This window comes from Carassius gibelio, chromosome A10 (genome assembly GCF_023724105.1).
Source record: "Carassius gibelio isolate Cgi1373 ecotype wild population from Czech Republic chromosome A10, carGib1.2-hapl.c, whole genome shotgun sequence".
Classification (NCBI taxonomy): domain Eukaryota; kingdom Metazoa; phylum Chordata; class Actinopteri; order Cypriniformes; family Cyprinidae; genus Carassius; species Carassius gibelio.
This window is the reverse complement of record NC_068380.1, coordinates 8,719,715-8,744,198: the sequence shown is the minus strand read 5'-3', so window position 1 is coordinate 8,744,198 and position 24,484 is coordinate 8,719,715. Positions and strand designations below refer to the sequence as shown.

General features: G+C 36.9%; 1 protein-coding gene across 7 annotated transcripts in view; it reads right to left on the bottom strand.

The window, feature by feature from the left end:
• The window catches only part of LOC128021078 (homeobox protein cut-like 1), a 109,290-nt gene that overhangs the window by 73,348 nt on the left and 11,458 nt on the right, over window positions 1-24,484 (bottom strand). For all 7 annotated transcript variants that reach the window (XM_052607993.1, XM_052607998.1, XM_052607995.1 and 4 more), the window contains exon 2: window positions 6,414-6,524. In XM_052607993.1, the coding sequence (XP_052463953.1) occupies window positions 6,414-6,524 (111 nt within the window). The remainder of the gene's footprint in view (window positions 1-6,413; window positions 6,525-24,484) is intronic.

Below are 24,484 nucleotides of genomic sequence, written 5' to 3'. Positions count from 1 at the left end.
ATATATCAAACAAACATATTCAAAGGCTAGACATAAATGAGCCAATAAAACTGCACAAGATCCATTAAGAATGTTATGGCACTATATATACACACTGTCACTCAAAAGTCTGGGGTTAGAAAGATATTGTTAATGTTTCTGAAAGAAGTCTTTTACGCTCGCCACAGAATTTATCTGATGAAAAATACAGTAAAAAATTTTTTTAATATTGTAAAATACTACTAGAATTGAAAAAATCTGTTGACTATTTGTTAACATTTTAAAACGTAGTTTATTCTTGTCATTGCAAAGCTGAATTTTCAGCATCTCATTTACAACTTTTATTAATATCAATGTTGAAAACACTGTGCTACTTAATATTTTTGTGGATACCATGTTATCTGGATTCTCTGATGAAAGTAAAAAAAAAAACATATATTTGAATTATAAATGTCTTTACTGGCACTTTGGATTAATATAATGTATAATTCCTGTATATAATTATTAATTTCTTTTTTGTAATCTAGAATATCACTAAAATGCCTTTCAAAAAACGTACGGATTTTAATTAAATATAATGTAGCAATAAATATAAAATATTTATACATAAACATCTAAACAAAAATAAAATCAATTATCATTCTTACATTAGTGTTTAAGCCAAGTTGCAATTCCAGAATTCCAGTTTATGAAAATAGCAACCAAGTTTCAAATGTACACAAAATATTGAGAAAGAGCATGATTAAACATGACTGAAACCCTGAATAAGATCTCTTAATCTAAGCAGACTAAACATCGGTACAAACCTCCCACAGGTTGTTCTTTTATAGCTCAAGAGACAATGAAAATCTCAGTTTTGCATGTCATAACTATCACGTTATTGTTGACTATGAATATTTCTAAGAGACATAAACAAACAAAAAAACAAATGAGGAAGCAGTGATGAGAATAGTTTGAGCTCATACTGAAATCTCTAACTTCTGATCACAGACATTCATCTTTTGCCCATCCCAGAGATATTGTTAACATATTCTGAAAGTATAGTGGAGACACATGCAAGATTGGGGTCTTTTTCTCAGGAAAAAAAAACTGGCAAAAACTCTCCTCATTTAATCTTACTGCAGCCTAGAAAAAACAATGGACATATATAAAGAAATATGATTCGTAATTGTTCTTTCCTACAGGCTGTGAAATCATTTCATTGGTCATGTATGAATCTAGTGAAGAGCTCGGGTCTACAAACCGGATATATGTCGACCCCAGACCTCACTGGATTGTGCCTCCACAGCCCCCCGTGCTTCCATTACAGTGTCAACATCAAAGGCATTTTTCAGTGTGCTAGTCACACAATGCTCTATCTCTCTCTCACTTACTACCTCTACACACAGCAATACAAAAACACACACACACAAATACACTGTAACAAATTCAGTCCTTGGTAAATACCCTAACGTCGTGTTACGAATGGGACAGCTATAATTAACAGTGTAAGACGCCAGTCTGCCAGCGTGGGCGGCGTGCCAGTGGATCAGCCCTAATTACTGTATTCATTTTGTCAGAACCATTCAGTTCACAGCTCTCTCTGACCAGCCCTGGCAGCCAATGAAATCTCTGGACACTAACATCACAACGACCAGAGGCCAACCAGCAGTCCCCTCTAAGGCAACATCAAAGCCAGTGAAGGAGCAAAAATCAAAATGGCTGACACACACAACAACAATCATAACTGAAAAAAAAAAAAGGACTCTTTTCTTCGACTGACTCAGTGTTCTTTGTAGTGCACTTTGACACTGAGAATCAGCTAAAGAAACATCGGTGAACGTGTAGGCAAATATGAGCAAAATATAGTACAAAAACAATACAAAAAAAAATATATTTTTACTAGATTGTCGCAAGAATTTAAAAATGAGCTCTTTCAATTCATGAGTTGAACTGAATTCAACTGAGCTGAATTGGCCACAACAAAGGAAGCTGAAATGGAAAGGGAGGATATTTATTTTAGGCATTTTACAAAAACTTTTTTGCATGAAAATTCAGTATATATATTCAGTATATCTTAAAAAAAAAATCAATGTGTTCTTTTAGACTTATTATTAATTCACTTTAAAGGTGCTGTATGTAGGATATACACCGAGTGGTTGAACTAGGTATTGCAGTCCAAATTCAAAATATTGGAGCAGGTTTTTTCCCCTGGCCCCTCCTCCTCAGACTTGACGCACACACAAGGTTTCTAAATTGACACCAGCACAGTTGAAGATGAATGAAATGAAATACGATGTGTTTTCCGCCAACTGGCAACCCGGTAAACATCTGCAAACATATTATTGTATTTTTACGCTTTAGTTGAGTCAAAATCTTACATACAGCACCTTTAATGTTTAACATCTTAGGTGTTTTGATTATGTTACCATGTTCATAGCTTATGCATACCACAAATCAAAACATTGTTGAATTTGAAAAATCTCAATTTAGTTCAAAATCAATCAAACAAAGTCAGTTTATGCAATCAAAACCATATTTTATTAATAAACAATTTTGGTCTAAGGAACTTTTCATTGCTGAACAAAGTAAAAAAAAAAAAAAGTATTTCGTCTTTTAGTGCGACTTTCCTTCTCATCTCAAGTTGCCAAACATTTTTAATTTTCAACCCCTATCCTCCAACCACCAGCCATATAAAGACCTAATCAATCTAATCAAATTATTATATAGAAAATAAAGTCCCACTATACATTTTTGTATACGAATATTGTTTAACTTAAACAAACTGTTTACTTGAAAGAGTGTACTTAAAGAGAAGGTATATTAGCACTGTGTGGTTTATTCACCATCAAACGCTCAGCGTAAACTTGAATAAATTAATAAATGCACTTATGGTGTTTGTATGTGGTGCAACACTCAAAGCGAAAATGCAAAAAAATAGATTTTTATCAATGGTGTCTAATGTATAAACGCAAAATATGTGAGCTAGAGTGGAGGGAATGCACATGACCTTATGAAAATATTTCCATCATGCAGGCAGGTCTGAATATAATTTCAGCACAGACACACTGGTCTCTTTCAGTCTCCATCACATCCTATTTAAAACTCTATTTAAACGAGCATGCAAAAGCTGAAAGAAAATAGGGCCAAATGTGGCAGTTGTTTGGGTTAAATATTTATGCGTTTGAAAAAAAGACAAAATGAAGTGATCTGTGGCAAATTTAACGGCTGCTTAGGATTATTTATTTCACAGGTGCATGGCGAGGAAAACACAGACGTTACGTAATCGGTTGGAAAATAACGGGTCATCCTAACAAATCCCTAACTGTCACATTGACATCACATAGCGGACAATAAATGTTTCAACCTGCATCCTGAGGCGAAGCAGAACCGTGAAGCAGCAAGATAAATAACTAGTCACTAACAATTAAACAACAACAGCGCAACATTTGTGGACTGAAAATGGAAACGGATATGGAGAGACAGAGAAACAAAAATGGCAATTCATCTTTCCAAATATATACAAACAAGTTCTGAAAACTTTAAAGGGACAGTTCATCCAAACATGAAAATGTTGTCATTATTTCCTCATGTCTTTCCAAACTTGTGTGATTTCCTTTTTTCAGTGGAGCACAAAAGAATACATTTTAAATAACATACTGGTCACTCTTTTCTGTGCATGTACAATGAATAGGGACTAGAGCTTTCAAGCTCACAAAAAGCACACAAAAGCACCATAAACTATCAAAAAAGGGAAAAAAAAGAACAAAACATCCAATTCATGAACAAGTCATTTCAGCCTGTTTCTCACATTAAGAAGTCATGTGGCATCAGACGAGTTTGCACACAAATAGTTTTGGACTACATTTATTTTACTTTAATCATACTTTTTGTCATTCTGAAGCTTTAAAACCCAAGTCTTTGTTTACTTATTTATATTCAAAATATTGACTTTATGATATTCAGCAAGAATATCTTCATTTTCTGATAACGTTCAGTTCGCTTTTAAGGAACAAAAACAAAATGATATTACAAAGATGCACATACTTGTAATGCAAAAAAATGTATTTTTTTTACAATTGTATTATATTACATTGTATTATTATTAAAATATTGTTAAATCAATTTATAAATCTTAAATAAAACATGTCAAAAACCACCACACCAATAAATTAACACCTGAATGAAAGTTAAAGATTTAGATTTAGCTAAAGAAGTAGTTTTGGACTGTTTTTATGATACTTTAAATGGTGCTTTTTTTGTAATTTTGAAGCTTAATTATATTAGAAAGGATATTCAAATTCGCCTTTCTCTGAAAGTTTCATTTAACAAGAAAGTATGTTGCAACAATCAAATGACAGTGTTTTCTATTTTTGTTTTCTTGGTCCTTAGTAGACCGTAGAGTAAATTAAGCCCAAAAATGAACATAAAAACTGCTCATACCACAAAGTCCATTGGGGTTATATTATGGCTTGCCCTGTGTCTGAAGGAATGGTACAGTAAGGTAACCATGGCACATTAATTTCACATCCACCAGCCCAGCCATTAAGGTAAATTTCCAGCTTCCATCACCAGAGATAGAATTTCCACCTCTCTGACTGAGGCCCTTGATGTCTCGCACCTTGGGTACGGAGCAGAAAAGCACTCGGACTGACTGTTATTTTTTTTGTTCTTTTACAGGGTTCACAGAATCTCCGAAAGCATGGCCTCCCAGCCAAAACCCCCGGCACGATTAATTTAGTAACGGGTTATTAAGCTCAGACATAAATTGCAGCCCTGGACATTTTAAATGGAAAAGGGGGACTGATTTATCGAGGCTCCGGAGACAAAACAGGTTTTTTATTTTCCATTTATTCAGCGGCACTCTCTGGGAGCGGTAACTCGCGAGGAATTCACGAAACGACGGGCGGGAAAGAAGGCGCATGAGGGAGGAAGGCAGGAGGCGATGGCAACCATGATCAAAGATACGGCTGGCCGGAGCACTGCGGTGCCCTTGAGTTCTCCACACTACAGACGGCTTGGCAGAAACTTCTCAAGAGCAAACACAGCAAGGAATTATACAGATTTGCCGTTTGGAGGATTGGAGGCACCTGTCTGAAATCTTCACAAAAACACTCTTATGCTGATAAGGATATTATTAATCAAAGACTAAAAGAAAAGCCCAAGGTTATTTTGAACTGTAGATGTCTTCTGACAGCTGTCTGATGTTTCTTTCTCTTACTTCTTTGCCTTGATCCCTAAATCCTGCACTGTTCTGCCCCGTTATCCATACTAACATTAACTTCAGAACGATACTAAATCCAGACAAATAAACCGCAAACTAATTACAAATAAACAGCCTCAGCCAACTGAATAAATAAAAAAATCCTTTTTTTTTTTTATTAACATGTTAACACATTCAGTTATTTAAGTAAAGAAAACAATAATATTAAAGTGTTGGGTGAAATGTAGCATATAGAATAAAGTATGAGATTGACACTTTTTTAGACAATTATATTGTATTACTATTTTTTATATTATTAATTATTATTTTATTTAAAAGTATTAAATAATATTACTTAATATTAAAAATGTCTATTAATAAAATGTAACTATATACACATTTCCATATTCCATACTAAATTCTGCTATATAAAACCACAGATTACTATGCTTTTATTAAACATTTTACCTGGATTTGATTTACAAATAAATTTCTGAATGAAAGCATCAATATCAATAAATGCATTAAACGTCATTAATATGCAAGTGAAAACTAATGCTCCATGTGCTTTAAAATGTAGAGTCTGTAAATACTATAGGTCAAAAACAGAGCCTATAAACATTATCGTGTCCACACATTAAGAATAATCTGTTTTTAAATGGAACAAACATCAGATAACCATCCTGATCCAAAGGTCGCAATGTTCTTCTATTGTCAGGACGCGTTTGTTTCAAAACTCTATCAGATCAGAGAATCGTTTCAGTAAATAAAGAATCACTGATCCTTACTGTCCTGCTAACATGCATCATCAGTTTTTCTCCTGGAACATGACCTCACAGACAGCCCTATGGTCCGAACACGACCGTCTACTGCTATTCATGCAGACCAAGTGTTCCCTAAATGGAGAAACCATAATATCCTCTGGTTTCTCTTACAAGGCCATGCCGAGCTTCAGACAAGTGCAAAATCTGAAAAATAATCTAACGGCGCGGCCATGCTCAAGAGATCATAATAACAAGAACGTTACTCTACAGGGTGCTCATTTAAAGTCCTGTAAATAGTCAAAATGGAGGCAGAATGCATGCAGAAGAATATCAACTGATGTGAAAAATGAATCATGGTGCTTCACAGGTACCTGGGAGACCAGGATGTGCTGGTCCAGACATATGACAATTAGGCACTCAAATTCCCCTTCGCTCCACTACCTTTGAGCTTTCTATCATCTGGAAAATCAATTCTCGCTTTTGCTCACCTCTGGAGTGTTCTTCTTGAACTCGCGGCTTTGGTCGATGAGTTTTTTCCTGGACTGCTCACTTTCATCCTGTCTGTTGGCTAGGGCTCCGGCGGTGGCATCCAGTTCTTTCTGTGGACAGATAAGGGAAACGATTCACATGAGGTTCCGCAGATTCACTGAAAAGCAGCAGTTGATTCAAATTATAATTTGAGCTTAAAGTTTCAGGGAGTTGGATTTCAAAAGGTCACTTTAATAATTGATTTGTGAATGAATAGCTCAAAACAAAACAACTGATTCAGTAAAAAAAAGATTCACAATTTGAACCAAATGTGTCAGTAAATTGGTTTCAGAAGTCAACATAGGAACCAATTTGTGAATGAACTGCTCAATCTTAATTGTGGAACAAATCAACCAATTCACTGAAAAGAACCAATGGATTAAATTCACAATTTGGACTAAACTATTCATTGAGTCAACTTAAGAACTGATTCAGAAATTAATCCTTCTGTCCGAATTATGAACCAGATAAACTGATTCACAATTACTAACTGGGACCACTCTATGAGGAGGTCGGCAACAACTTTCTGTTGTCCACAATCACACTTGTGATCGTCGCCTCTCAGACCGGTCACATTCGACAAAATCGAAAGCTGTAAAAACAATCCGACAGAACCTTCTCACCATCACACCTATTCCACAGGAAACACGTGTTTTATAAGGTGTGAGAATACTGCTCGATATGCACCTGCGGGTATACTGTGGCTATAAACCTCCTGCTCCAACTAACCAGTCAGATTCCCTGGAAAGTTGCGAAAGACACAACGTGATTGGCCGTCTCATCCATCAGTCAGCAGCGCACTGCTGTCCCATCCCTGGTGGGCCTCATGAAAAGTCAGCAGTCTGCGGTCCCTGTCGTCCCACTCCTCTCCTCTCAACAGCAGGGAGCTGAGCTAAAGAATATCATCTGACATCTGGGAGCCAGATGCTGGGAACAAATCAACTTAATTAGGCTGGAACTCTGTGCGCCAGACTCCCCAAACCTCCAACACAACAACTGGGGGGCTGAGTCACCACAGTCTCGCCCCAGTTTTACTCCCCTCTGTTATTATCACCTCCTCCTTCCACATAGGAAGACACATGGCTCCACAAAACTCTCTGACGGAGCGTCGTTCGGCTAGTCTGGCAAGGTAAAAGCATGAGGGCTGATCTCCAGGGACAAATCTGGTTTTAAATACCATCCCTAGAGACGGGTGTGGATCATTGGTTTCTGGGTCAATGGGAGATGTTTTAGATAAAAACGTCATGCTATGTAAGTGGGCTATGGTTCTGATCTTCCTAAACGGTTTGTTATTAATACAAGTGGTGAGACCGTGACAGAAATAAACTGTGACATAATGCGTTTACTCCAACAATCCACTGACATGACATGTATGTGAGCATTATTAAGGGTAGCCTATATACATTACCTTTATATAATCATGACATACTTGTCTTACACCTTAATGTGATTTTAAAGTCAAGCAGCCAAAATTACAGGAAATATGAATCATAATACAGGAAAGGTTGCACTTTCAGCTTAGGAAACCATATTTTAAACTGTGAACCAGATCAAGGTGTTCAATGAAAAGAATCTGTTGATTCGATTCACAATTTCAACTAAACGACCAAGTTGAAGTTCAAAATGTCAACTTCAGAACTGTTTGTTAATGTTACTTTTAAGGTCATGGGGTAAAAATAATATGAAATATGAATCATATTCATAATACACCAAAAACTGCACTTTGAACTTCTGTAAACATGCGTCTGTGAACAAATCATTCTGAAATGTGAATAGGATCAAGGACTCGTTGAAAAGAGTCTGTTGGTTTGATTCATAATTTAAACTAAATGACAGTTGAATTCTAAATGTCAATTTTAGAATATAAATCATAATATATAATAAAGGTTGAGCTTTTAAAAGCTTTCAAAGAAGTACTTCAATGAAGTACAAAGTCTCAGTTGCTTCTCCTAAAAATTATCTGCAGAAAATGAATATGACAACTGTTGATATACGAAAACAGTATCGGGCGGTAAAATTAATGTGCATATAATGAAGCAGATTATTTGGTTTTGAGAGAATGAGAATACAGAGATCTTTGTTATCGGAGCACAGTTTGAGACCGTCTCACTTGAAACTCGAAAGCAGACACAACTGAGTTCACTTAGGTCTTTTCTTCTCAGACACTTAAACACTGTTCATTTAAGAACAGAAAGAAAGGTTTGAGATATTAAAAAACGTGATTTTTCTTTCTATTGGTATCAGTAATTCTAATGCCCCCTGGGGTATTCCATCCAGCCCCCCGGTGTAGTTCAACGAAGCCCTGTAGCCCTCCAATGAGAATCGTTTATATAAAGGACCAAATTGTTCCCCATAATAGCTTTATAATTTTCCTAATGGAAGAATTCTGCTGGCTCAGGCGGCGGTGCTTGTCTTAGTTAATTTGTTCAGTAGTAAACGCTGATGGAACAGATTACAGGGCTCCCCAGAGAGCCAGGCCCTGCCAGATACTATCAGCTGCATATGCAGCAGGGAAACGTCAGCGAGGCCTCTCTCTCTCCATCTCTCCGTATAGCTGCTTTTTTTTCTTCATTCTCTCATAACCTATCTTTCTCACAGGCCATTACATTTCCTCCCCTCTCTTTCTCTCTGTATAACTGCCAGTGTCGCTGTGCCACAGAGCACCTGAGCACTCAAGAGGGTCAACAGCTCAGAGGCAGTCAGGAACAGATAAAAACAAAGCAAGACTCTAACACAGGTGAGAGGGGACGGCAGACACACTTCTGCAGTGGGAGCTGTACTGTAACTAAAAATGCTGGATTTAATTCTGAAAAAATGGGTTTATAATTATGTTAGCAGGAAAAACTGGTTAAGTGAACAAAAATTTAAATAATGATAATAATAGATCACATTCTTGGTCTTATTGGACGTGATTTGTTAGTGCACATTATTCCGTATTTAATAACAATCAAACTTTAATAACTTGCTCTGTCTCTAGAATAATTTTTCCAGTTTGGATGACATCACCAAGACCTCTTATTTGTTGAACCCTTTTCTTCTAAACAGGTTCCATTCTTGTAACTAAAAGCACCTTTTCACGATTAAGTGGAAATTAGGTCGGTCCTATTTTTTTCTTCCATTTCTTAATGTTGCAGGATATATGAAAAAAAATCAGCATCACAATATTTTTAGGGATGCACCAATATGAACATTTGGGCCGATACCGATAACCGATAATTCTTTAAATATGAAAGCCGATAACCGATATGTTGGCTGATAAATCTAAATCCCCATTTTTACATAATTTTTAAGAGCCTGATTACCAAAAACAAGTCTCATCATTAAAAGCCATTAAACACTTCAACATAAAGCAAACATAAAGCAGCCTTACAAATAAATAAAATAATAGTTAAATAATGGAAACAAGTTACTGGACAAACTTACGTGTAAAAAAAAAATTATAAGGCAATAAGACGATGGAGTGTGTTGAAATAGTTCCAGCATGTAAGGACTATAGCCAGAGATAGTCAAAATCATTTAATATTGTTATTATTAAGAGTATTTGGCATTTCCAATTAATGTAGACATGTTATTTTCTGGCTATTATTATTGGGTTACTTTTATTATTAAATTAATATTACAATTAATTTGCTTTGCAACAATTTCATAGCGCATCACCGCATAACTGACACACTGTGACTCGCAGCCTGTGAGGAAAAAAAAAATTTGGCCATTAGCTTAGGCTAATGGAAATGTTTTTAAAAAAAAAATTTAAACAGGTTTAATATAGCCTACAATGAATTATAGGCCTATAGCCTAAATACAATTGTTACACTTTATCAATGTTATGCACTAACTTTAAAAAACAATCTGTTCAACACAAATAATGTTTCTTCTTATTGTTTTCACTACCTTCGGGCCACAAGAGAAACATGAAAAAATGTAAAACACTTAGATATACCACATGTTAGGAGATTCGTCTCTCGTTGTTCTGAGAGAATACGCGCTGTTAATACCGAAAGCGCAGTCAGTTTAAAGCTATTTCAAGCAAACTATCATGGTGAACAGTGTGCATCTGAAATGTCTCTGCAGGAAATAATGCATTTTTTATCGGCTCTAAGATATCGGCCAAATTCTCTTATCAGTTCGATAACGATAACAGAAAAATTAACATTTATCGGCCGATATCAATATGGTGGCCGATATATTGTGCATCACTAAATATTTTCAATTCGTGCATGCTTAATTATAATCACTGCAGGTTTCAGAGTGAAGCACTTGACTGTTTTAGTTTTAACCGTGCTAAAGCACTTTATTATTAGCTGCTTGAGTGCAAATGAACACACTTCACTTTTCACGCTCCACTTTAAAACCTGCAATGCATATATTTATTTGTCAATGAACTCCCAAAATAGAAGTTTGATGGTTTAGCATTTGAAAATGAAGAACTTAGCATGGAATTATTAATATTATAATTTTACAGTTGCTCTTTTTTTTAAATAAAATATTCAGGGTTTTTTTTATTTTACATTATAATAGTACTACTACAATAAAGTACTTATTTAAATATTAGTATTTAATAATGACAATAAATTCATTTGTATTAAATTAAAATATTAAATGGGTCAAAAACTGTGGAAATTTTGCCTTTGAAAAGTGAAAAGACAAAAAAATCTGTCTTCAATGAAGAGTTTTTTCAACTTTTTTTCATCATTATATTGTACAATGTTAACAGTGTTAGTTTTTCCCCATATCATGCCCAATATCATCACACTACAGTATGTAGCAAATACACATCAGAACATGCACACTAACAAACATCATTAAATAGCATCATTAACCTATTTAAAGTCAAAAGAAATGTCGCACCACGACGACCTCTTCACTCTCCTTTAAATATAAAAAAAAAAAAAAAAAGTTTGTCCAGTGTACTTGAGTAAGCTGAACAAATTTTACAGTTTTAGTTTTTTTATAGCTTGTCCTTTAATCATTTGGTCTAAAAAAAAGAAAAAAAGGTGACCTGATTTCTGAAGGGTATGACTTTAAAAAAAAACAATAAAGGCAAGTGCGTGTATGTGTGCATTTTGAAAAGGCACCAACGCCTGATATTAGCACAGATAGAGCTAATCTATTTTTATGCCGGCACAGCCGTTAAGCCCTTTATCAAAGTCTTTGCTATTGCTGCTACCATTTATAACAAACCTGCTTTGTGTGAGCAACTAATCTCAACACTGACCTGCCGCTTTGAGATCTAACAGTGAACGCTTTAGTTGGGACTGTTAAAACCAACGCCAAAGATTTTGGCAGCAGAAGTGTGTTCCTTGTAACGTCCCGAAAATAGATCCTTCAACATTGTGTTCAAGTTTGTGACCTCTAAAGCCTGAATTATGCATTTGACCTCTTAACTGATGCTCTGGAGTAAAAGGAAAAGCACAGTGCCATGGATATGCGACTTTACCCACAAAGTGACGAAGCATATTAACATTGTTTTCACATAAATGAGTCACTGTGCCCTCATACCTGAAGTGCCCGTCCTGTGAGTGATTTAATTGCTCCTCGGGGAGTGAGAACGAAAGAACAGCAAGCGGAGGGAAACTTGACTACCCTATGAAATCAACTAAAAGTTTTGTTAATAAAACTAACATTTAAGAGGTAATATCTATTTAAAAACACACACACACAGACATTTTTTTTTTTTTTCAAGAAACCAGATACAAAATATTAATGACCTGTACCACACAGATTTTCGTCCAATCAAAAGCTCTCTAGAATGAAAATGTCCCTCCCACTTCAACCACCTGCGACTGACTAGCCAAGTAGCAAAATATGGCTCATAGCTGCAATGTATCTGAATTTGGCTGGATATTTAAAAAAAATATATGATACATCCCACACAAACTTCCTGTTTTAAAAGGAAATACATTAGTAGAACAAAGAAACCTATGTACTTTCACTACACAAGAGTCTGGTGTTAGTAGAGCAGCTAAGCTAAGACTACTAGCACTACTGGCAACATCACTAACTTTAAAGTCTTAGAAGTGCAAAAGCTTCATTCGCACACTTGCCATGATTCACTGATCAAATAATCAAAATAATGATTCATTGTAAAGGGGTCAAATCATTGAATGATTACTGATAACTTAGTTTCTATTCCAAAAGCACCACAGAAAATGAGCCACATGGTTTAAATTTTAAACAAATTTTGTTAAATTAAATTAAATATGAAGCCAAATATTATGCAAACGTGATTAAATATAACCTAGAATGCTACTTTTTTAATGCTAAGAAATGTAATATCACTGTTTTTAAGCAATTGTTGAACAGACAATTATAAAAACTATATTTGTCTCTGCATTTACCTTAATGATGAACAATCGCGTAATAATAAAAAATAAATCTAATATAGTTGATTTAACTTTTCTGACACAATTCACACCCTGGATAAACGAAAATTTACAAAACCAAAAGCAATATGACAGAGCCTGGGCTGTTCAGTTTTTTCCTTGTTCTGCGTCTTGAATTACACACATTGTCTGAAAAAGTTCAACAATGACCTAATCGCACTGCACGAACAATGCATTTGTGTCAGTAGTCTATGATACACTAAATCTTCCTGTCTCCGTTAACTTAGATGGCTTAATTGCAAATCAAGGATTTGGCGTGCTGTCAAAGATCCACCATCAAACAGCAACAATCAGACAAAGACGTGTGAGTAATATCGTTGTAGGAGGTTACGATAGTGCAGAAACTTCACACTGTGGCATGCGGGACCCAATCAAGACCACCGCGTTCACAGAGCTTAATAATGTGAGAGCCCACTGTTGTGACCCCTGGGAACACGCGCATCCATACGCACGACGCGCTCGCATACACACAATCTGTGAATAACAAGGGACCGTGGGGTTGAGTCTCATTAGATATGGACAAACTACAGACCAGACTTCATTTCCATCCAATTAAGAGACACTCAAAGCATTATGGGGGCTTGCTGATTATGATGCAGTACATTTGGGTCGTCTCAGTGCAACAATGTCCCAGTTGTTGACAGAAGAACACTCCCTTTCATACCAGATGGGGAGGGCAGGAGTTTTTTGAGGAGGTTTAACAGACTGTACACGCATTACTAATTCCAACTAGTTTTAGGACTGGACATCAGGAGCAACTGCTTAAAATGCTTCCTAGACAGCCTGACTCTCACTGACTATATCTGGTATGACTGACTCGTCTCAATATTTGAGTGATCGAGCACTTGTTAACATGGGAAGCTTCTCAGACTCACACAATTGGGATTACGACTGACACTCTATATTCTCATTAGGATAATATCTTTTTAAGAAACTCCGTTCTCACAGATCAGCGTTATCTCGCGTCAGAGAGGACCGGTTGGTTCACAGGGCTCACGATATCAGCCGCTCCTACAGCTGTAATGAATCCAGGACCGGTTCACCATCTCACACGCCATGTTTGCTATCAACAGAGCTCTCAAGGGCTTACAGCGCAGTTCATTAAAGCTGAGGAACAAGAACAAGCCCAGAGCTTATTCTCTCTTTCTTTCATTCGTTCTTTCTATAAACCACCATCGTTCCACCTTTGATTTATTATGCAACAAGATCAGCAATTTACTTCAGAGGCTTTCAGTCAGCACTGAGAGAATCGCGATCTGAGGAGGTCTGAGAGCACAAGCTGGTGCTGCTTGTCACAGTCGCACAGTACACACTTTTAAAAAGAAATTCATCGATTTGTTATCCAGATAAGTGCAGCATGCCTTTACCTCAGAAACTTTTAGGTTTCCCCGAGCAAATACATACATCTCTGCCTCCTCCACTGCTGATAACAGCATTCCTCAAATGCTATGGGTTTTAGAGAAACTAATTAAAGCAATTATATCTCTGGTTGGGAGTGGAGGCAGCGTCTGGGGAGTGGATCTCTGGTTGGGAGGGACGTGAACCGTTTCTCAAACAGTTAGACCGGCCCGAGAATGGATGACAAAGGACACACAGAGATCATCTTGTGTTTCAGGAGAGCAGCCGAGTCAATGTTTTCAGCCTAGAGTAAAGAAAAGACAATTACTAGCTCCACAAAAGTGCACGTCAGACTCAATAGTGCATGAAATGTCTATGAAGCCTAATGAATGAACTTAATGAACAACAAGTTTATCTAGATTTTCCTTTGGCTTATTTAAAATTATTTTGATATTGGTACTTTTATAAGCATGCTGTGCTGCAGCAAAAAGTTGCTTCTTTAAATAATAAGTGTCAAAAGTTTAACAAGAACTAACTACCAATGGCTTATTTGCAGTGTGTGGCAGTGAAAGGTCTCTGGGAAAAGTTTCAGTTTGATGAAATTCCATAGAATATGTAATGACGCACATTGAGCGAAGACCCACAGGAAACATGTCTGCCCTTGTAGAATATTGTTATTGATTATAATATAACCGAAATGAGTGTAATCTATCAGAATAGTGCCAAATAAATGATTCTATTATATCTGGCTGAGTGGAGAAGCCTAAGAGAAACAGAGTGTGCCACAAGAATGGAATGCACCACCTATTTCAGGCCTGGATGGAAATGGTCATATACGGGGAAGCCTTAGTCACATGGTCACTGCTTAAAATACTTAAGTATATGTATGGAATGTATTGATTACCTTTGGAATGTATATATGAGAGTTCAGGTCTGGACTCCAAGTCACTGTGAGACTGGCTCAACTTTATTTCTTTGAGAAGAAAGTCTATCTTTTGGCACTCAAAAAGAGTTTGAGATTGTTTTTTCAAAGAAGTAACAGGAATGGAATGGACCTAGTAGGGCTGGGCAGTAAAACTATCACAATAAAAATCCCAATGTAATTTTCCTTGAAAAAACAATAAGTGATTGATAAATGTATAATATATATGTGAACAAGATAAAATTTATTTTGTATTTTTTCATAGATTACACTCAATTCAGTTATATTATAACCAATTAAAATATCCTACACCCTCAGCGTAAACACACATGGCTTGTCCCAAGTAAGCAAGGTTCTTTTCAAAAAGTGCTACACTATTTTTCAAGAATTTCATGACAGAGTCTAGTGTCTAACCACCACAACCTCTTCTGCATATTTGCATTTTAATACAAGGTTTGTTTATCCTGGAATCTCTGCTGTAAACTGAATTAATTAGATGTTCAGAATCATAACTGGAAATTAGCATAATGGGGCAAAGAGAAGGAAAAAAAGAGGTGTTTATTCTTCACGAGACAACAAGCAGTTAATTGTTGAGGGCTGGGGGCGCAGACGGTGACCTGAACTAGATATTACAGTTTAGTCCAACTGATTCAGAGACAAACTGCATTGTTCTGATTCGTTGTTCTCATTCACTTGCATACACAATAAGAATATGAACAACTCCACTACAATCAACAAAGCTCTCTATACTGCATTATCAGTGAAGCTGTCCACTGTAACTGCAAGTATACTGCAAGTATATTTTAAAGGAATGACATAAACTGCAATAATTTGAATTGAATCAACTAAACGTAGGGCCCTATGAAATCAGATTTATTTATTTTTTGCTCCCATTTTTATTTTTCTGGACTCCATTTTAATGGTTAAATTACATTTTAGTATTCAAAAAGCATGTCTAATTAATTAAAATAATGACAATTATACAATTTGATAAATAGTTTAACAAAAAAAATATTTTTTTAGGGTTCTGTTTTTTTTTTCTTTCTGGTAATCAAATGAGGGAACTTATTTAAACAAATTAAATTTATTTTGGCAGACAAAGTGCTGTACAACAAAAGTTTATTGTTAAAATTAGCAGTAATAACTAACAGTAATTAACATGTTTAGATTTTTTTATTATTATTATTCATTATTATTATAATATTCATTATGCATATTATCATGTATATTTTACTGTACAGAAAATATGTCAACATTTCTTCAAGTTAAACCATTTCTATTCGTGTGTACATAATAATATGATAAAATTAAAATAAAAACATTTCTAAACCGTCTAAACTGCAAATGAACAACTTCAAATCTAAGCTGTTTACACTTCAATGTGTAACTTTGAATCAACATAGCTCTTTACACTGCAAGTGATCAAATCTGAATCAAACTAAACTAATAAAGCTTTCTTAGTTATAAAGCAGATGTTACGCTGTAAATATGTCACTTGCTTTCAGCGTAAGTAGGGTCTAAGAGCTCCTCAAAAGTCGCCTTGTGGACACTGTAATGGGGATGACATTTCAAATAATTCCAATGCTATTTTTTTATTACAAAAAAGTGTGTGGGGGGTGAAAACAGTAAGACAAGGGTCTCTTTGAGAGAATGTCTCCATGTTTGATCAGTTAGCATGTACACACATATCTGCACAACAAAAGATGGTGACATAGCAAGAGGAACAAAAACATATCAGTTCACCAGTTAAATCCTTACTTTAATCTTTCCATATTCCTTGACTGTGTTTCCCCTATAAACAGCTCAACCAGTATTTTATGTCAACTGATCGAATCTACTCTTCATGTTTTCAGTTGGGGTTAAGCTCCCTGCGTGCGTATTAGTATGTGATTTCAGCAGCTCATCTGCTTATTAGGCAGCTCTGGTATCTTTCGCTCGTATTACCGCAGAAGACAGGTAAACAACTTTATGCTAATTAAATGGGAAGAGACAGTGTCTTCCACAAGTGAGGAGGACCACTTGCTCCACGAGTGAGGGGTGGTCATTCCAGACTGCATTAAAACAGAAGAAAATAAAGTTTAGCACACGGTGTATGACAGCCATAACTTTCAGAATATTCCCTAACCAAAAACACAATTCAATTCAGAGCCTGTATTTAAAACCCTAGAGGCTTAAAGAAAGAGTCCATCTTTAATTCACCCTCGTGTCATTCCAAAACCCATATGATTTTCTGTCTTTTCGTGGAACTAAAATGACATTAGTTACCCTTTGTTACCGCCTTAACTGATGTAGAAACCACATGACAACAGTGTCGTGGACAAAGGCGGAAGTAGCTTCCCGACAAACTTCAACTAAAAAGAGATGCCGATCTCAGTTGTGTTTTACTCGACAGGTGACTTGTTTTGATTTGTATCTTGTATCAATGTATGCTATTATAACGATCAACAAGATTAGTATTATGGGGTATACTCGCCAAATGCGGGGCATCGTGTCTCTAGACCCGCGCGAGGACGCGTTCGATCCATAGTCTGATCGCGTCTTTGCATTGACTTTGTATGTAACCTACTCGTGCAAATCGTAGAACTCGCGTTAAATCCATGATTTATCTTTCCGTCTGATTGATGGCCGTCAGCGGTTGGGTAGAAGGCAACAAATCCCATCATTCCATGCTCCTTCTTAGCGTCATCAAACCACGTAATTGTTATTGTTTTGGTAGTGCACCCTCTAGTGGCAGGTCCTACAACCTGTACCTTTAAAAATAACAGTTCGTCTTCCTGAAGCGGATGCACTATATATCAGCACATTGATCATCAGACTATAACAGAGATGTATCTGCATTATTAGCCAATATTTCACCTATATTAACTTTGCCATCATTTAAAACCCACTTAAAGCCAATCTTTAACGAAAACTCTAATAATTTAATAACACTGTAGATGTAATCTTTAGCTGATCTCAAAATGAGTAGACCTATCCCTTTTACATACTTTACGTTATAATGTTTTGATGCCCAAATTAACTTTTAATAGCATTTAAAATTAATTATATTTATCTCTTACCCTTTTTATTGAGATACATTTGTATTGAATTTTAATAAAATACTGGTTCACTACTGGCTCACAGGCATCAACTAGAATTTCAAATCGGTGAGTCTCCAATTTGTTTAAGTGAACGAGTCGTGATGCGTTGCATAATCATATCAAACCGGATGCGATTATAATATGCTGTCAATGATGACATCAAATGAAACTGGTCCTCATATCCTTTCATGATACTTTCCTGGAGGATATCAATTTGGCACTTACTACCTACAGGTCACTGTAAAAGAGAAAACGAACAGCTTGAAAATGGCTAAATATCTCCTTTTGCGTCCCAGCTGAAAACTGACATTAGAGTGCATACAAACAATTTTGAACTATTCCTTGTACACTTGTTGTGTAAAAGTGCAAATATGTGATAAAATAGAATTTGTTCTTTGTAATAAAACGATTAAAAACTGAACTTGAGCCCACAAGTCACTATATCAAGCTCTGTGCTGAGTATAGAGTACAGTGCTCACAGTAGTAGTGTGTACACAGTATGCGAGCAAAGATGTGTGAGGTGCAGTGTGTGAGGTAAACAGTAATCTGGCTGCTATTATGTTGGCACTGGCGTGTTTCAATGTGTGTGTGTGTGTGTACTGGCTTTCATCGCCGACTGTGACCTTAGAGAAGGTGCAGGAATACGACTGACCTTCAGCACGCCTCAGTCAATCAACCCTCATGTGAAACACTACACAAGTCCGACCTTCATACATCAACACAAGCACTAAGTCTCTAACAGCATTAGATAGGGCAACAAAGAACTCCTCCTTTTGATTCGCTGCAAGGCAAACACCTTAAAAAGCTTTTAAAGTCAAAGTTAGGCGTTCAGAGGGAATTCGTACCAAAAAGCTTGTTCAGTTTGTTTATTTTCATACAGTTGTGGCAATATAGCATTAGCAACCACAAGAACTGACACATAACTGCTCACAAAAATATAGTAAAGGAAGGGATTAAGAATGCGTCAGCAGAAACGTTCCCGAGCCCGGAGTGGAAAAGCTCAACTCAAACATTGACTCAGCAAAAAAACGAGCTGCTAACTTTAGTTCGGCGAGTGGCCAATAACCCCCCCAGCTCCATCCCCATGACTCCTCGCTGCCATAATATTCAGAATATTATTTTGATTGTGAATTTCCTTCTAATGCACATCTGCTGAGCTGCCCTGAACTCGGAATATGCTTACGTGCCATGTCTAAATACAAAACACAGTCAAAGGAATATGCAATCTCGACATAATGGGAGACTGCTTGGGGAAACAAATGACACAGACCACGAAAACAGACACGAAAGCAGCTGGAAAAAACATGAGGAGGATAAATTGGTGGCGAGCACTATTTTAGGGGCTTTTTGGTGCTTTTATTGATAGAACAGATGAGAGATCACAGGAAATGATTCGACTTGGGCCATTCACACATAAACACAACTCTACTAAATGTTGGAACATGTGTAATGCGCACTAGGCCAACTGTTAGTGAGCACTTTTGGTAGACTTCACTTTAAAGATCACGAGTATAGTTTGATGCCTAAAAAGGGACAAAAGAGTTCGAAGGAAAAATTATATTTCAATGCTTTTGCTTGGAAAAAATGGTGTTCTATGTGAGTTTTTTCAAAAGAAACTCACGTATAACAGTTCATATGAGATGAATATAATATTTCAATGCTTTAGTGAGAAAAAGCTAAAGTTTTGAGAGTGAATGCAAAGTTTCTTGGGGGAATGCAAAAATTGTGTGTGCAAACAGAAAAACTTTGAAATATAAAATTTCCTTCAATTTTTTTTGTACTGAATGTTTGCTTCACGTGTCACTTGTCACACGTAAACAACTTGTTTAATTGACAATTATCTGAAGATTACATTCTACAGTTTTAATTGAATTAGCTAAATAGCTAATTTAATTAACATATTAAAATGTGAAAAATATGAATAAACTTAAATTAACCATATCTCAATAATTAACTAGTATTGAAAATTGGTATAGGTTTTGAGTATCTTATTTATGACAACCTCCTCAAAACTGTACATTTTTACAAAACCACATTAACGCCTTTGTCAAACTGTGGCAAATGCATGTTTATCGATGCATACAATAACTCACTGGATGCTCTGGAGGCATTAAAACAAAAAGCCTCTCGTCTTTTTTGGTCTTTGTCTGCGAGATACAGAAGAACACCTCAGCCCTCATTACCTCAATAATGTATGAAATGCACTGCAGCCTGCGCATACTGAGCTCTCCAAACACTTTAAGTATTTATCGCGAACAGAGCGCTATCAGAGCCTTTTCTAAATGGGCCTTCCCTGCCAGCTCTTTTTCAATTATGTTTGAGGGGACGACTGACCACCACGATGTCGCAGTTTTTGTGGAACGCAGATGAGAAACTGCTGTGCTCCTGTCTGGCTGTGTGTCTATATACTAGCGACTGAGCTGCAAGAACAATTAAGCCCATCGACGCTAAATTAACCTAAGTACATCAGTGAATGGCTGCTAATCTCTGTGACCTATGGAGGGTTATTACCACCATAACTAGCACAAAACAAGCAACCTTATCCAAGATGGAGAGGATTTTCAAAGAGTGTTAGCAGTCGAACCAAATTAGCTATACAATGAAATTAAGTGTTTTTTTTTTGTTAACACAATGAAAGTCGGTGGGGTCATAATGTAGTTTTGGATCCCAACATTATTCAAAATTAAAATTTGTGTTCCACAAATGAAAGTCAGTAATTTAGATTTAGAAAGACACAAGTTTGAGTTCTCGTGGGTCAAAGCTCTCAACGCTTCCCTTTCCAACACAAACGAAAGAGGAGGGGAGGAGATGAAGATGAAGAAAGAGCAGTGGCAATCCATCCATGTTTGTTTTCTGTAATTTGTTTTCCATTTCAAAGGCCGATTTGCGATTTCACCAATGCTCTCGTCTCAAAAACATCAGTCTGAATGGGATATAGAGAGCACAAGAGGGCGAGAAAGGAGAGAAATAAAGAGGCAGTGAGCAGATGAGAGGGGTCCCCCTCTGTGCTGGCTAGCTTCCAGTGAAAGCTGTTCAGAACATGGGAAACATGGTGTCGCAGCACAGTCCAATCAGCTCGTCTGGCCTGCGGTTTTCCCAGCGAGTACCGTCATGAACGCTCCTCTCCTTCTACGGGTCCGCTTTCACTAGCATGCCTCCGGGAACAACAAACTCATGCTGCCAAAGCACGACCACACACACACACACACAATGGCAGATGCAAACACATACACGATCAAGTGAATGCACAAGTACTACCCCTTACTTTTTCTTAGGCCCAACTTTGCCAAAAACAGTTGGATTAGTCAGCAGAGCAGTGCATGATGACTGGCTGTATGTGACGTCGCCAGAGGTAAGAAGATGCTGAAAGCTAAGGAACAACTATACTTGACACACACACATATACATATACATACATATATATACATATACATATACATATATATATATATATATATATATATATATATATATAGTTTTTATATTTATTTAAATATTTTATAGCTACATATACACACATTTTAATTCAAGAAAAATGAAATACGTGTCAGCATATATAATCTTACGATGGTAAATTTTACACTGAGGTAAAAGTTGTTAGACAAGCATCTCAAGTCTCAGAGTTCTTTTGTTAGTAGGTGTTATGAAAGTCTTTGATTTCAATCATTCACATCACTTATCTCAGATTATCATTCTTAATCATACTATGGCGGTTTAATGGCCAAAAACAATTTTTACCCACATCTGGCTTGTGTAGAGTGTGCATTTTGAACCAATTCAAAGAACATTCCAGCGATTTTGAACTTGCTTGAACTTCCTGGATATGACAGATCACTATCAGACATTGCTGGATGGATCCTCTAATTTGAAATTAGCATGAGAGCAGTAGTTGAAATCTTGGAGCTACCGGCAGCGCAAATAGTGTAGAACATAATTCCCAGAGATTTAAACCAATGACTCGGACGTCAATGGAAGTTACAAACCGAAGAAACGTGAGGCAAAACACGATGCTTCTACTCACTGACTCTCCAGTCTAGAACCCCCCCCCCCCTCCCCCCCTCCACCTCCACCACCAATCTCTAGGCCTCGGATGCAGTTCGCGTAAATCCATAACAATATGCACAATCCAGCGTGACAGATAATGCATCTCTTCATAATGTAGGTCCTGGATGCATTTGGTACGCATATCTGTGTGCAGACGTGAGTTTAACTGAGATAATACCACAGTGTAAGTGAAAGTCCTGGATTAAAAGACAAATATAAGCCACCTGATTGCTCGCAAAGATAAAACAGACCTCCAAATGAGGGATTGAAATGTTTCTGGTGGGCTGAGGTCTCAAATCAAGCCATCAGCACTGGATGCTCTGTTTCGTTAAGATCAGATTTTTTTCCCTATTTTTCTTTCGATTGCCAGTTTGTCTACACTGTTCTTATAAACAAGGCAAAAATAAGACAAAACAATGTGCTTTTAAATAAGAAATAATTGTGTGCGCATATATATGTTTAAATGTGTTGTACAACTTTAAATGTACAAAACACAAATAATAAAGAAAACTGTCTTGATATGATTCACATGTAAAACAAAGAGCAAGAAATACAAATGTGATTGATCTTATTTAATTATTTATTAATTTTTTAAAGAAAAGTTATGGAAGACCGCAGGCACAGAGGCCTTTTCAGTATGTCGATATTTATAGTTATTTGTTTCTGCGCGGAGAGGTTCAAGTCTGTTTAATTATGCTGTAACTCCCAGGACGCACAGCGGTCTTTTTTAAAAGCAAGTTGTTTGAAATATTCTCTGGCTGATGGCCAGGGAAGCCATCAGTGTCAGATGTACATATCGGCCTGCCAAGAGAAATAGCCTAGCCGAACTGAAGGCAAACACCTCAAACAATCCCACACAGACTGATGACTAGAACGCTGACCATCATCTTTTCTCCCCAATCTTTTTTTAACTTGCACAGTCACTGGGTAAATTTGGGAAATTGTCAAACACAAGTGCGATTTGCCAAGTTCTGTTGATTTAAGGGGCGAAAAGAACAACAACAAAAGGTCCCCTTGAAAAATCCCCTTTGACCACCAAAGGATAAAAATGCTGGTAGTAGCACAATAACACTGTAAAATATGATTACGTCGAAACAGGCCAGGTATGACATTCTCATAAATAAGCAAAAAGTCTCCTCGGCCAGCCTGCTATTTTCATTCCCTCTCGCTGAAATTCACCTGATAAATTTGGCCCTCTGATCTCCGCGGATCTGTCTCTGATATTCCGAGGGACCGAGGAGAGCACATCCTCTGCTGAGCTGCTGTTAGGACTAATAACAACACCAACATCCCGCCAATCTCTCCTCACTGCAAGCTAGGCCAGCCAGCCAAGGGCCAACACACACACACGCACTTACACATCTGACCAAGCACAGTCCATTTTCAGACACTTCCTGCTAAAAATAATGACCCTCCTGGAGACAGAAAATTTGCTGCAGGCTGCACAGACATTTTGTATAAAGAGAGCGAATAAGGGGATGAGGAAGTGCTGGAATTAAAGGGGCAGTGTGTGTTGCATCGTCTTGCTGGACTGGAGACACAACAATCCCGGGACATCACTGTCAGACTGTCACTGTTCCCATAGCACCAGAAAAGCAGAATAAGGGGTTTAGCTTTCCCTCAAGTACACATTACAGGTAACATAGAAAGGTTACAGTAGACATGAAAAAAAAAGTGAAAGTCGTGACATTTTCCAAGTATGGTAAGCCATACTCAGAATTGGTGCTCTGCATTTATCCCATCCAAATGTGTGTCACATCACACTTCACACTCACACTAATTCCCACGGAACTGCTACCGTTTACAACAGTGAGCGCAAGCTAGATTAAAGCGATTATTGCGTTTTGAATATGGATAATGTTTCTTAGAAAAATGCATCGATGTGCTACAGGAGGCATTTTTTCAACCCTGGAGCCGTGTGAGGCACTTTTTTTTTATGGAAGGGCGCTTTTTATTTCACATCTTTTGGACTGATCGACTGAGCAATGCTACACTCGCTGACTGCAATATTAGACCTTGAAAGTTCAAAGACAGTTTTAATATAACTGAAAGAATCTGAAATAAGATGGTCATATACACTTAGGGTGCCATGGGGGTGAGTAAAATGCAGTCTAATTTTCATTTTTGGGTGAACTAACTCTTCAAGAAACAACAATGTTGTACCATATGTACGATCAGAGATAACAGTTAGTGCCCCCAAACACAACCAAATTTGAAGGTCCAGCCCTTTCCCAATTCCACCCCCCATGTCGCCTGTTACGATA